This window comes from Pseudopipra pipra, chromosome 3 (assembly GCF_036250125.1).
Source record: "Pseudopipra pipra isolate bDixPip1 chromosome 3, bDixPip1.hap1, whole genome shotgun sequence".
Taxonomy (NCBI): Eukaryota; Metazoa; Chordata; class Aves; order Passeriformes; family Pipridae; genus Pseudopipra; species Pseudopipra pipra.
The window spans coordinates 41,245,299-41,260,861 of record NC_087551.1 but is presented as its reverse complement, the minus strand read 5'-3'; the positions used below and the strand labels follow the sequence as shown (position 1 = coordinate 41,260,861).

Below are 15,563 nucleotides of genomic sequence, written 5' to 3'. Positions count from 1 at the left end.
TATTTATTTCCTTCAGCTGAAATGTATTTCGAAAAGAATTTGCTTAGATAAGCAAACCTCATTTTGTCAGTGAAAACAGACAAGTATCTCTAAAACCAAGAAACTGAATGGTTTGCATTAAAAATCCACGTTTTTTAACACTGCCTGCAAAATATTTAATAATTTTTTTATTCTATTTATCTAAGGAATAGTCTTTAAAAAAGAAGTCATGTGCTACATACCCCTTGTTCATCCAGCTTAAGCAGTTGTTCGGATACTTTGGGTGAGTTGGAAGCCTGTCTCAGGCACTGAATGCTCAGCTCTGGTATTACATACTCTAGTACCTCTTTGAGAGGCAGACCTCTTGCCGTGCCATGACGAGCAGTGGATGGTATAGCATCTTCTAAAATTGCTCCTCTAAGTGTAGTAAGCTGCAGTAAAGGTGAAACACACAAAACATTTTTAGCTCTAATACGACAACGACTCTTAAAGACATAAACTTCAGATTTTAGAAAAAGCATGGAAAGACGAATGGTAAGAAAAAACTTCCCATTTTAATTTTTTTCTAAATAGTAAAAAGATTACTAAATGAGTAAAGATTACTAAATGAGCAAAAGCACTCATTGGTTCAAACTTCAAGGGTTACCACCCCCTGGGGATTTACCATTTTATAACTTCAGGGGGAAAACTGTTTTCCCCCACCACAGGGACAAATATTTTTTGCTTAAAGAAATTCACTAAGCATCTTATTAATTTATTCAAATTCATATGAACATTACTTTTTTGGGGGGGATATATTTTTACACCAGGAAAATTAAAAATAGTCAATTTAATGCCATACTACCTAGCAAACACAGCAGTCAAATGTGAGGTTGGACAGGTGAGGTAAGGTACAGCTAGTAGCACCTTCACTTTACCCACTCACCTATTTTTTAATCCATCCTGCTTTTTCTTCATTGAATTTGGCAAAAAGAGAGTGATTTCTTAAAACTGAGTCACCTGGATCACCTCTCCACACATACATACATACATACATGGACATCCCTTTTTTTGGCTATAAAATAAAAACCTAGACTAAAAAAAAAATTATGTATCTATTTATATATCTGTTTACAAAAGCACAAGAGCCCAGTGATATCAGGAAGCCTAGCTAACACTTCTCTATGCCCTAATCAAAATAAAAACCAGTAGTCCTAATGACTATGAAAATTTACAGTTGCTTGATACAATAATAACATTGTGTTTTCATTGAAATCTAAGGTAGTTGCTGCAATAAAGAAATTAGTTAGCAAGAGATATTTAATTGCTTCAAACAGAAGTTATGAGACATGCCCCTCCACAACAACCATAAGTAAATTATTCTTTCAAATAAGACCATTATTTTTTTGAATGTATTAATGTTCCTTCCACAAATCATGTATGTAGAAGTATATAAAAACATCTCACAAAAAAGCTTCTAAGAAAGTATTTTGAAGCAAAACAAAAAATACAAATAAGTCATTATACTAGTTTTCATATTTAACACCTCCCTATTTCCCTACATTTTTTGATCTTTTATTTCTGTCATTAGAAACATATCAAGCAGCCTGATTCACACCTATCTTCAGCTGTTCCCTTGTTCTTGCAGTTCTCTTCAGCCAACTTACCTCCTTCTGGGTGCTCGCTCAAAAAGACAAAAATTTTATGCAGTACAGAAGAGGAAACCTTTGTTCAAGAGCAACTACATTTACTAATGGTAGAACATCCTTTCCCCTCAGCAGATTTACTTTCAAAGTTAGAAACATATCCACAGTATGTAAACAGTACACTAAGCTCTAAGTTAACTTCTCCATTCCTTTGCAGAATTACTGAATGAATATTACCTCACTTGTCCTGAAAACTATACGATAGTTGAACTGAGATCCTTCTTTCTCCTTAGCATCTTCAACCTTTTCCCTCCGGATGCTGACTGCTACAGGTCCAAGGTTTTCATCTATTCCGAAGTAGTTCTGATGCTCTTTTGCACAAGAATGAATGAAGAGACAAGAGAATAGTAAAGTATGAGTTGCTTAGAAAACGTTCATCAAATCTCAAAATATTTCTGCAGCAAAATAAAAAAAAAAAAATATTATTTTTAATTGAGCTATGAGATCCCTAAATACATGGCTTGTTAACTTCTGAAATGTACAACAAGTACATAAATGACAAAATGCTAATTTTGATGAGCAGAATGGTCACTCATCACATAAATTACTGCAATTGGTGCTACTGCGACATATTTTTTCTTTTTTTTCTTTTACTATGAAATTAATCATTTTGCTTGACTAGTTTGGAGAAACTATATCTACATAACATCTTCAATAAAAGCTAAGAGTTTTCAAACAAATAAGGTGCTGTGTAGCTTCCTTCATCTCCTTCAGTTTATTCTTATTCTTATTTACAACTTAACATTCAAAGCAGCAACTCAGCCTCAACAAGGGAAAACTAAGGCTAGTAACTCTTCAGTCTTTGATAAATAGTTAAATTCATCCTTGAGCCAACCATTCCAGCCTGGGAGACTAAAACACTATCGACAGAAGAGAAAGATCACATTAGAGACCATTTAAGGAGACTAGACATACTCCAGTCCGTGTAACCAAAGAGGACACATGCTGAGGGAACTAGCCCATGCCACTGTAAAGCTACTCTTTAACACCTTTGAAAGGTCACAGTGAATAGTTACAGTCACCTTTAAAAACAGGCAAGAAAAAGGGTCTGGGAAGCCATAGACCAGTCTCCATAAACTTTACTTCCCAGGGAGATTAAGGAACAAATTCTCATGGAAGACATTTCCAGGCACATGAAGGACAAAAAGATGCTTGGAAACAGCCTGCAAAGATTTAAAAAATGCAAATCATGCATGACCAATCCAGTTGTTTTCTACAATGACAAGACTGGTTTTATGGATGAGGAAGGAGCAATGAATGTCACCTACTTGCACTTTAGCAATGCTTTTCACACAGTCTCCCATACTATCTGTGTAGCTAAACTTAAAGGACATGGTTTGGACATGCAAATTTACAAGGTGGAGAGAAACTGGCTGGACAGTTGGCCTCAAAGGACTGTGATCAGTAATATGAATTACAATTAGTGGCCAATTACTAAAAGATTTATCAAAATTTGATACTGGAGCTGTTACTGTCTAATAGGTTTTTTTACATTATCTAAATGATGGAATGGAGTGCATCCTCAACACATTTATCTATGTGATCAAGCTCAAGGAGAACAGTTCATGTATTGGAGGTTGGGACTGCAGTTGGGTGCAACAGATGAAGAGGAATAACTGGTAGGCTTTTAAAAAAGCAGTAATATGTGCACAGGGCAGATACTGAAATACATAAACCTTGCACTGTTTTGCAAAAGCAGGCAAAGGAAAAGCCATACAGATAGAGTCCTACAGCTGTAGGGTGTCTGTGCTTCACTTCCCATTCTCCCCTTCCCCAGGCAGCAGCTGCTGCTGAGCTGGGACATCTGAGCTGCATGTGGAACAACTCAAAAACCAGTGAAGTTTTCAACCTCACATATTAAAGCAAACCCTTACTTTGACAATCTGAAAAAGCAGACTGACAAAAACCTTATGAAGACCAACAAAGACCTGTCTGCAGAACAGAACAAGCTCATACAATAGCACAGGCTGGGGACCAATGGCCTCAGGAGCAGCTCTGCAGAAAGGACTGTGAGCAACAGGCTGCCCAGCAGCCAGCAGAACCCCCCAGCAGAGGTAAAGGGGTGTCCAGCAAGAGCATACCAGCAGCTCAGGAGAAGACATTATACCACTGTATTTGGCACTCTCAAGGCCATATAAGAATCACTGTCCCGTTTTGGACAGAGTGGGACAAGAGCAGCAGACAACTACCAAGACAATCAGGGAGCTGGGGCATATAACAGATCAGGAGAGACTGAATGAGATAGACTTGTGCAGCCTAGAGAAGAGCAGGTTAATGGGGGGAAATAACTGCAGGATCCCACTAACTGATGGGGGCTATAGAGAATGGAGAAACAGAGGCTTCTTCAAGGTACACAACGAAAGGAAAAGATGCAACCATCACGAGATGCAGCCCCTCATCATAGGAATCCAACACAGAAACAGGTTGCCAGAAGAGTTTGTGAAATGTCCATCCTTAGAGATAGTAAAAAAGCTGCAGGGACAGCTAGAGGGGAATAGGTTCTGAGCAACGTATTCAGAACCCACGTTCAAAGGGAGATTTAAACAGAGAATTAGACTGGATGACCTCCAGAAACAACTTCCAATCCAATTTACACTATAATCCCATATTTCAAATAGTGATGAAGTAATAGACTAATTTCTCCTTAAAGATTATCTGGATTAAAAAACATTTTGCTAGCATTGTTGAGCTAGTTTGATACTTTTGGGGTTTTTTACAATGTATTTATAGAAACACGTAAAGAAGTCTTTTGCAGAATGTCTTTCACTAAGGAGTTACCTATACTCTCAGAACGAATACAAAAAGATGAAGTCATCTCTACATAAATGACAGTCTTATTTCTCAAACGAAGTTTAAATTAGGTTTCCAGCAGCCTTTCAAAAATCTATCTATAAAGTATGTTGGTGGCTACAATCCATCTCCCACTAGAAGGAAAATGAGCAGCAGCACATTACAACTAGCATCCTTTTTTTTGGAAGGAACACCTGGAATCAAAGTGGCATGGACATTAAATTATTTGCTTATGCTCACCAGCTACATTCTTTCCCCAGCTGGAACATTCTACCTGCATGAATAAATACGTCATGGATTTCTCAGGATTTTTAAATTAAAAGTTTAAACCTTAATGGGAAAGTTTATCAAATGGAACTGGATTTTACAGACAAGACAGAGAGAAGGAGAGACAGAGAGATAAATTCAGAGGTCAAACACTTCCAAGGACATAAAATCTCCCCACAGTTGCATAATTCAGGCTTTGACAAAAGGCAAACTTCTCAGTTAGGATTCCTATAGCCTTCTATTCTGATGTAAATCTAGAAAAGGATATTACAAAGTTACTAGGTTCCTTGGTTGGAGTATTACTGAGCCGAAAAATGCAAGCTTGGTAGATACCTGCTAATTTCTTGTACAATATGAAAGACACAAAACCAAGGACACTGTTTGTGTGCATTAAAAATAAAACAGACAAAACAGTTTCAGGAATGGGAAGTAAAGAAGCTGAAGTAAACCAAAGAATAGCACGGCAACTGATATTATGGGATTTGGGGAAAACATTTTTAATTCAAAGCACCGGGTTTTTTAAATTTCATAAAGTACAAACTCATTAAAGTTCATTTAAATGTATTTTTGTAGATTTAAAAGTATCAGCTGGGGATAAAAGAAGAAAATAAGAGCTGTTTTCTAGCTGTTTAAAGAGAGATATTAAAATATTTGTCATTTTTTCCTTTTTCATTTTAAGGAATACTTGTCATTTTTGTTCTAATACAAAAGTCTTCCTTGTACAAAGCTGAATTAATAACAGTTTGCTAAGCCTTTACATTTCTTCTAGGACATTTTTTCAGCTCCATATCAGCAGACACAGTAACATTAGAAAATGGTTGCAAGCCTCCCTCAAAAAAAAGCACAGTAATAAAAATCAAGTCTCGAGGTATTATGAGGATAATTGCACAAGGGAAAAGGACAAATCAATGACAATCAAAACCATAAAGATAAAATAATATATTCTAGCTTTTGCAAATCTTAACTGAAAACTGAGAAGATATCTTCAATAAACATAACATATTTTACATCAGTCATGTCGGATTTGATTTTAACAATAGTTACAAAGCTTATAAATATGCAGTATAAAACCACAGCTCATTTCAGAAAACACTGAATTTTGAATCTTGTATTTCTTGAAAGGGAATGGAATAATTAGTGCTACACATGCCCGGGTGTTTCTTCCATGCATCTTAAAACAGAAATAAAACTTGTACGCTGACAAGTGCCAATTATAAAACTGTGAACTAAATCAAATATTCAGAAAGTTATTTCTTTTTCATATATATTTTCTTAAAGGCAAAGAAAATTGGTGCATTATGTACAAGTGACTATTGATTGCTATTTTTTTTTTTCATCTTTCCACAATTATTTTGCTAAATTCAACTGTGCTATTAAATCTACAATTCAATGAACAATCAGCTAGGAAAGCTCACTGTCATGGAAGAGCATCAAGTAGACCCAGTATGCATATAAATGTCACTTTTTCTTATATGGATGGTCAGGACAGCAGCAAGACATCTGGGTGCCCAACACAAAATGTCTGGTTTATTTCCTCTAAAAACAATAAACTTTGCTTAGGTGAGAACTGTGTTCAGTTGGAAGTAATCTGGAGATCCCTTAAGATAATAGATATTCAAAATTATGGTTTTAGTTTCATCAGCATGTTTGTCCTGACTATCTGTCTCATAAGAGCCATCTGATACAGGTTTCTCTTGTGTAGTTTCTGTTATAGCTCTATAGAAAGATAATGCACAACAGGGCATAGCTTATATATCATTGTAAAAGTGAGAGGGTAACAATTTATTACTGGATATTAAATACATCACATCTTATTAACTTTTGAAGAACTCTACCTAGAGAATAATTAGTAACAATTCAAGTTTCCCAGTATTATACTATGTGGGATAAAACTCTGATACTATTTCAGAACAGAAATTAATTAAAACTAATTACACTCACATCAATTTTCCAGAAAGGTCATTAGGTTTGTTTATATTATATTATTTAAAGTGGCTTTGAGTACTCTTTGCATTTCCTTTTTTTAATTTCTATAACAAGATTTTTCTTCACAAAAAATCTATCTCACTTCAGCACTTGTAACTCATCCAAGATAAAAGCACTTCACAAATAAGTCCTCTTTCATTGTCTTCCCCCGTTCCCCCCTCATCCTGCCACCACCTCTATCCACTGACAATCTTCCTTTCATTTCTGTCTATGCCAATCCTTTCTTCTCTCTGCCCCTCAAAAAATATGCTACCCTTCTAAGTTTCCCTTCATTCTCTTGCACTCTCCCTCCCTCAACACTTTTCTTATACTTTACAACCTGCCTAGTTTGAAAGGCTTTTTGATCCTCTGAAATTACTGCCCATTCCTTTCTTAGCTGTGGGTCTTTTTCTTCCTCTTTCATGAGAGATTCAGATTCTTTTCTTTCTTGCCTTTTAAAAACAGTGTTTTTACAGTTACTATGTTCTCAGTGTCTATCATATTGTGAAAAATACTGTACTGGATCCTCTTTTGAGTGTCTTGTAAAGGGTTACAGACGGAAGGAGTACAGTACAGTGCTTATTTCCTGATGTTCAAATATAGTTAGAAAGCAGAGGAAGTATGATTTCAAGAAGACTCGGGCTGTAACAGTCTTTTAAAAACAGCAGTAGACCTTTTTTTTCTTTTCTTTTAATAACAGCAAAAAAGATCTAGCTGTAATTCATGATTCAGAGAGGACAGAGGTAGGTATTTTGGGGTTCTCCCCACAAAGCCAGAGATTTCATACACAATTCAAAATGCAGTACTGAACACAGACTGTCAAAGTCCATCATAAAGTGGAAACAGTTTATCTGAATAACGATTCAAGCCAAGATAATTACTCTGCTGAGAAGAGTATCCTGGCATTTTTGCAGTGTGAACACATCCTAAAACAAAAGGGTACAAGGCTTGTAGAAAGGTATAAAACATCCTTTTTTAAGCTGAAAAACTAAACAGCATCAGAAGCTCTCTGTTTAAGGAGTATGCATGCAAACAGTATGAAAGGCCCCAAAAGACACTTGAAGAGAGCAGAATCTAGAAGAGAGTCAGAAGTCTCAATAATAAAACCTTCTTCTTTGGAAGCACCTTCCAGGAAACAATGATTTTCATTCTGGGTATCAGTATTTCCAATGCATTTACCAGATACAACTGTCATTTTTTCCTCCTGCTGATCAAGACAGTTTGGTTTGGAGAAGTTAGTTTATGTGCTATTTTAACCTTTCCTTAAATCACTTAATGAACTCACATAAGTATTGCCCAATTTTACATATAACCCACTGGTTGTCCAATATCTCTATAAAAGGGCAAGAACACAGGTTTAATTCTAGTAAAGAGTTTCAGGATCCTCTGGAATACTTAAGTCTCTCTATAGAGAAAAAAACCCCAAAAATAATCTTTACTAAACAACTTAAATCTAGTGCATTGCTATGTCAGAACAGTTGCATTAAAAAAATTTACCTTTTCCATAGAAGAACTTGCGGTAATAATATGCTCCAAGATCAATGTGTTCTATGATGTAACGCTTCACTTTCTCTCTGTGAATTGACTGGTTTTCTCTTGGTACTTCCAGTACTGAGACACCAGCATTTGTGCAATGGGAACTTAGAGAGGACTCAAAAGAACAACTTTCACCTGAAGAAAAAGATGCTGAATTTGCCCTAGAAAGTGCAATCCGTCTGTCTCCTTCCCCACCAGTTTCATTCCTGAAGTAAGGGCAACTCAATACTAAATCATTGCTTTTCCCATCACCCTCATCAGCATCTAAATTCTCTTTTGAATTGAGGTCCTCTTTGCTTCCCAAAGGAGATTCACAGTTTCCTGTCTGGCCTGCCGGCATCTGAGTCTGTGATGCAGCTGAAGCCCCAGTGGTTATATTTTTCCTTTTTCCTACATTTACTCTGGTAGCCATTGCTTCATTTATGTTAAACAAAACGCTCTGAACATCATAATGTGCAAAACATTTCTGACAGTTCCAAGAACGAACATTTCTGTCAAGTCTATCATCCAGGTCTGATGAAAACTTGAAAGTTTCATGCTCACTTTTAACTGTTCGCAATTTTCTAAACAGAGATGTTTCTACCCCTTCTGATTTTAGTCTCCTCTTGAAAGACTTCTCCCTGTCTCGACCAATAAGCAGGGCACTATCCATATAATCCAACCCAGAAATCCTGACAAATTCTCCCCTGGAAATCTGCGCAGCAGCATGTAGACTCGGAGAAACAGTAGGATCACAGTGGAAAAACTCAGAAAATCCAAAAGGAGCAAGGGTTTTATGTTCAAAATTTTCCACTCGATATCCTCTTAGCATTGCAAAAAAATTTTCTCCAGACAAGCCTTGTCTATCAATTGAAGAAGTACTGCCATATTCCCTATGAAGAGCTGCTCCAGTATTTGGGTTAACAGCATTTTGGTCTAAAACATCTTCAGCATCAATATCACTTATTGTCACATCGCTGTTGCTTCTTTGCCTTATGGGATGAAGTCCCCTTTGAGGGGAATGAACGAAAAGATCTCCAATTGAATATTTTCCCTCCGTAAATTCCAATTCTAGTTCTTCTTGCTGTCCATCACTTTGGTCATTTTGTCCATTTGGAAGTACTGAGCCAACACCTTCGTAACCAGCTGGAGGTCTGTTTTCCCAAGCAGCTTTACTCAATTCCTTAGAGCAATCCTTTTTAGGAGGCCATTCAGATACCCTTGCTCGAACACCCATTTTAGGCACAGCTGGTGTACCATTTGCTTGATTATTTTCAGCTTTGCTAGATGCATTTGAAGACACAGGAGGACCCATGCTACCATTCAAGGCTTTAAGTTTTCTAGCGAAATAATCATCAGATTGCATGCTTCTTGAAGACTCCCTGAACTTTGAGGAAGTTCTGCTTACTTTGTGCTTATCTTCTTGCAAAGACCTTTGATCACTCATGTCCAGTCAGTGGGAGGGGAATCACTACTATTGCATAAATTTACTGTTACATTTGTTATTACATTGTCTTTTATGGGCCAATAAACTACAATATAAAAATATAGTTCCAGTCTTTCCAGAAGTGCCGGCAGGAACCTCAGTGTACCATTTTTGCACAACTTCTGTCAGGAGAGCAATCTCAAAATATTTCCTTCAGTTCAGATCCATTCAGTTCAGTATTAATCCAGACAAATTTCTTATATCTGTTCATAAAAAAAAAACAAAAAGAAAAGAAAAAAGAAAATTTATTAAAATGTTTACAGTCAATAACAGTAAGCTCCAATGTTACTTGTATATACATAACAGCCCATGAAACTGGATGAAACTAATGAGACGTGTTTTGTATCTTTTTCTATCCTCTGATTCCTTAAAACCCAACAAATGCAATAATCACAGTTTTCCATGGGATTCCACAGGATGTGAGCAGTTTGAACCTGCATCTCTCATGGACACACCAGTACACGCACACTGAATAACACAGCATGTTTTGCCAAGCAGAACAGCCACAGACAATTCTCTCTGCATTCCTGCAATACTGACAGCAACTCAGAAACCTATTCTTTGTCTAATCACTGGGGTTTGTTTACATAACATTTAAGACACTTTTATCCAAGTTTTCTTGAAAATGTCTAATACACACAGGAGTGTTGGGGCAAGACTGGTACAAAATATGAGTAAAACATATAAAGCAGATAGGACCTTAGACAGAGAAATGCGTTTTGTCCCGTTGAAAACAATATTTTAAAGAGAAGTAATTCCTCCACTATGATGAAATCAGTGAGTTAATGTACTTCATTTCTTTCCCCCTCTCTCTTCCCGAAGGGAGATTTACTCACATTCCTTTCTTTGAAGTGCAAACTATTATTTAGTTGTGTAAAACAGTTATAGTTGTTTCTGTTATATGATACTCCTCTGGTTATTGTGCTAAAGAATGTGTCTGTTTTCTTCCAGAAATAAGAAAAGACAGTAGCTCTATTGACAAGTCACATTTTGATAACAAAATCGGAACTGTTAGGATATAAAAATATTCTTCAATGGCTTTAATGGTCTTAAGAATGTCCATGACTCATGCTGTGAAGATTCATTTGCAGACAGAGCCCATCCTTTAATCTGTTGCATAAAAGCAGACTAAAATAAGAATCAAGACAGAATGTTATGTACTTCTTTTACAGATTTTGTTCCTCGAACAAAAATGCCAACATAATGGTCTTTTAAGATGCTGCAAATAAAACTAATATGCATTTACCAGAGATTAGGAAAAAGACAAATTAGCCTGAAATAGAAGGTGGATGATGGGCAAAGGGATAATAATAAATTAAAATGTGACAGCTTATCTTCTTCTGCTTGTCAGAAGTCAACACAAAGTCGTCTTTGGTACAGAAACCTTTAGCAGTCTTCTACAGTAATGGGTTAATAAACATTTTAGACTTACAGTAGTATCATGCTGATATGGTTTGTATGTGACTGGTAGTAGAAATTAGTGACAATAACAATACAGCATTGCAGCTTACTTTCATTACATACGAATTCCCTGATGGTCAATGAAGACAATTAAAATAATGTTTTGGGTTCCTTACGGGAGTCCAAAAGATTGTTTAAACAACCTACATGTTCACAGAAACACTATTTGAAAAGTGGCATATAGGATTTTTTAATATGCAAATACAACACAAAAAGAAAAATGTTGGTCATAGAATCATAGAACAGTTCAGGTTGGAAGGGGATCTTAAAGATCATCTAGTTCCAACCAACCTGGCATGGGATGGTGCTCTAAACCTACCCTCTTTCAGTTTAAAATTGTTATCCCTCATCTAGTCACTATATGTCCTGTATGAAGTCCCTCTTGGCTCTCTTGTAGGGAGGCCACAATTAGGTTTCCCTGGAGCCTTCTCTTCTCCAAGCTGAACAACCCCAGCTCTCTCAGCCTTTCCTCACAGGAGGTGTTCCACCCCTCTGATCATCTTCATGGTCTTCCTCTGGACTGGCTCCAACAGGTCTTGTCCTTCCCGTGCTGGGGCCTCAGAGCTGGATGTAGCACTCCAGGTGGGGTCTCATCAGAGTAGAGAGTAGAGGGGCAGAATCCCCTCCATCAACCTGCCAGCCATGCTGGTTTAGATGCACCCAGGATACAACTGGCTTTCTGGGCTGCAAGTGCACATTGCTCAATCATGTCCAGTTGTTCTTCCCCCAATAACCCAAAGACTTTTTTTGTAGGACTCCTCTCAGATACGCCAATATGCTTAACATTTTTGGAGCACAAGAAATATTACAAAGGTGATATACAAGTAATTTCTGTGTGATACACATTAACATGAACAGCTGACAGCTTTTTAATCATCTCTTAGATTGTTCTTTATACAATCATAGAAGTGTGAGAAACCTTTGCTAAATAGAAACTCTGAAGGAAAATTAAACTATTCCAGAATCATCTTTTCTGTTTCTGCAAGTATATAAAAGAGTGAGAACGCACAAAGTTCAATTTCACATACTGGGAAAGAAATTTAACTTCTTATTGAAGGTTGATTCAATTTTCTTTGAAATTACAGTGAAATATGTCTTACAGTCTTCCTGTCCTTTCCTACAGAAAAACTATTCATGGAATCATTAGTTTATGCATTTTTAAATAAAAAATAATCTCTTACAGAATAAAAAAATACATATAAGGTAAGAAAAGGCTATCCTGCAAAAATTCCATTCTTTTCTTCTCTTAACCCTTTTTCTGTGATAAGCATTTGTGCAAAAGTAGTGAATTGGACCAGGAACATAATGCAGGTTGAAATTAAATTGGGGGTGAGGTGGTGGAAGGCAGAAGGGAAGAGTGAGACTACCACCCCATTTATTTTGCATTCAAATCCACAATGTGATTCACTGTTTGGCCTCACAAACAGCTGTATTTGTGGAAGGCAAGGAGAGAGCCTGATGGCCACAGGAAAGTAAGACTCCTTTTTCTTTGGTGGTGGCAGCTTAAATACTAGAGGAAGTATGGCCTGAGTATTTTAAAAAAAAGGTACATTGCAAAAGACAGTATTTAAAGAGAGAATTTGTTTTCTTTACAGTGTAAAGCTGGGGTGACAGAAGACCAAAGAAATGCCTGTTTGGAACTGTAGATTAATATTTTATTGGAAAAACTAATGCTTGAAGAAGTGATGCAGTATATTTAAGATATACTGTTATTTCTTTTTCTTAATCTAGAGTTGGCCTAATTGAATAACTCCTGTTTTTAATATGACTGATCATTTCGGTAAATTCTGTTAACTCGGTACAACAGCATGTTCTGTCTGACAGCTGACTTATGCTTATGGATAGCACTATATTCCCCTGTATTTGCTGTTAAGATTTTTCTCTCTCCATAGTAAGAATTTACCAACTCACAAATATTGCCCTACAGATGTTGATACTATTTACTATAAAACAAATTTTGTTTGCTGAAGGTAATAAACTATTACTTTCTCAAAAAATGCTGCCAATATGATCATGAGTATCCTTCTCTTCAGACCTGTACAGCTCTCTTGGTCAAGCCTCTTCACTTCCTTCTCCTTCACTTCCTTCTCTTTTCATCTCATCCTAGCATTGAAGAATGGAATCAGCGACAGATAAGGTCGAAAAAGAAAAGCTGGATGCCTACCCTGCTGTTGTGCTCCTGCCAATCCTTCCCACTAAGACTGCTGGATGTTATGCAAATAACTTAAGTTCCTTCCACACAGCTACAAAGCCTTCCTTCTGAGCTCAATACAGCAGCTGGTTTGTTAGCTACAGTTACAGTTCTTAAACATGGAATGATTCCAAGTTTCCTGGGGACCTGGATACTTGCCCACAAATGTTCCTGTGCCAGTAGCAGAGCAATGAATAAGAACTGTACTATTGGACTATCCTGTCAAAAGGAGGTTGTTTGGTAACGTTGCCTCATGTCAGCCTTGATAGATGGAAATGAATTATTTAAGAAGTCTTTCTGTGATCATTTTGTTGATCAAGACTTTGGAAATCTGCCCCTATTATTATGTAATGTTATCATCCTAAAAAGAATGCATAATTTGGATGAAAGCATTAATCTCTACTATTTATCAAGATGACAATTCCATAAACCATGACTCTCAAGCTCTACTAATCTTAAAAAATGGGAAGTGCAATTTGATAAAGTAGGAGTATAGGCTGGAATAATATGCCAAAAGCTGAAGATGAGACATTTAATTTGCATTCAAAGGATTCTACATAGCATTTTCTGCGTGCTCACTCCAGTGAGTTTCCACTCGTCAAAGAAACACATAGTAGCATTATGTATTTGGCCAGTATAGTAGCAGAGTAGCAGTTGCACAATGGCTACTTCACGAGAAACTAAAGTCTGCAAGAAAATTTTGCCTTCCGGTGCATACTTGAAAGTGCAATGAAAAAGAAGTGTGCAAAAGAGAAATGAACATGGTTTCTAAGCTGCCTGTATTTTTACAAGTTCTGGACTAGATAACTCACTTAACAAATCTGTCACAAGGTATTATTTCCTAAAACTAAGGTTGCCACCAGAAAAAAAGTAATTTTTGAAAAATTACAAAAAAATTACAAAATAATGCAAAAAAGGGTTTTTTTTAATGCAAATTTCTAAAAACTTACTACATTAGCAAATGTTTTTAGATTTACATATTTTTAATATAACTATTATTTCTTAATGATTCCTAAATAAGAACTATCCAATTTTCAGAAGCAAAGTGACAGCTATGTCTGGTTTTCAAGCAATGCTACTTACTTGTGTGTTCAAGTCAGAAAATTCTGGTCACACTAAACTGCGATACCATATGACAGTTGATTATGATGTCACATGGGATAATTATTATTGCAGATAGTAGTATGAAAGAGAAAAATGAGTTCTTCATGATTTTGGCGGGATTTTTTCATGCAAATGTATTTAGAAAACCATGATATTTAAGCATAATTGTCTTTAAATAGAATATTTCTTTCAAAGTTTTCCATGAGGCTCAGTGAATATTAAAGAATAACACTAACTATAATTGATGCACTTATTCAGATTGCAGCTGTGGAAAATGGATTGGAAATAATACAATGAACAAATTATGAGCACAGCTCATGAAAAAATGTTTCGAATTATTATACATCAAATTTACAACTAAAGCTATAACTACTATATTATAAATAGTTAATTCTCATATGCATATTTCATGTACTTGCATAATATGCAGACATAGACAAAAGGCAGAAGAAGGATGGGAAGACCCTCATTTGACAAATGGAATTATAGATGAGCTCCTGTGTAGTGAATATTTGTGGCACATTTCCTTAGCTATGCTGTATTTCTTTACATTTACAGTCTCTGCTCATGAGAGTAATATCAGAGTAAAAACTGAAAAGAATCCTTTGCTGAAATAGCATAGTTACAGAAATGTATCTACCTACAATCATGGGGAGTGGGGGGGAAGAAGCCATAGCTAAGAATGACAACAGCCCACCAGATTCTCAGTGGTATGACCATCACATTTCTTATAAAAAAGTGGAATTGCACTAGTTTTGGACTGGTGTAAGATTTAGGGTAAAAAAGAAATAACATACTCTGTTCTTAAAACACAGTTCCCTTCTCCAACAAAGAAAATATTTATGCACATAAATATTGAGACAGATGCAACAGAACTTTGAATTCCACATCTTTTCAGTGCTGTTCAATGAAAAGTGTTTTATTTTTGAGAGATCCCACCAATCATAACTGTTCTCCTTCATTAACAGGCTGAGAAAAATCTCATGACCATCTACAGGAATAATTGTGTAAGATAGAACATTAAACAGACCCCTTTAAAATGCTAGACTTCTTTAACTTACGGTCAAGATCCCCCACCTGTCATCTTGGCTTTTCCAGAGAAAATATATATGACACCTTT

The 15,563-nt window shown here is 36.3% G+C and overlaps 1 protein-coding gene across 5 annotated transcripts in view; it reads right to left on the bottom strand.

Annotated features, from left to right (window-relative positions):
* SIPA1L2 (signal induced proliferation associated 1 like 2) overlaps positions 1 to 15,563 on the bottom strand; it is a 131,583-nt gene that overhangs the window by 68,380 nt on the left and 47,640 nt on the right. For all 5 annotated transcript variants that reach the window (XM_064648814.1, XM_064648815.1, XM_064648818.1 and 2 more), the window contains exons 3-5: positions 8,184 to 9,890; positions 1,842 to 1,975; positions 222 to 410 (exon numbers count right to left, since the gene is read on the bottom strand). In XM_064648814.1, the coding sequence (XP_064504884.1) occupies positions 222 to 410; positions 1,842 to 1,975; positions 8,184 to 9,648 (1,788 nt within the window). In that variant the 5' untranslated portion in view covers positions 9,649 to 9,890. The remainder of the gene's footprint in view (positions 1 to 221; positions 411 to 1,841; positions 1,976 to 8,183; positions 9,891 to 15,563) is intronic.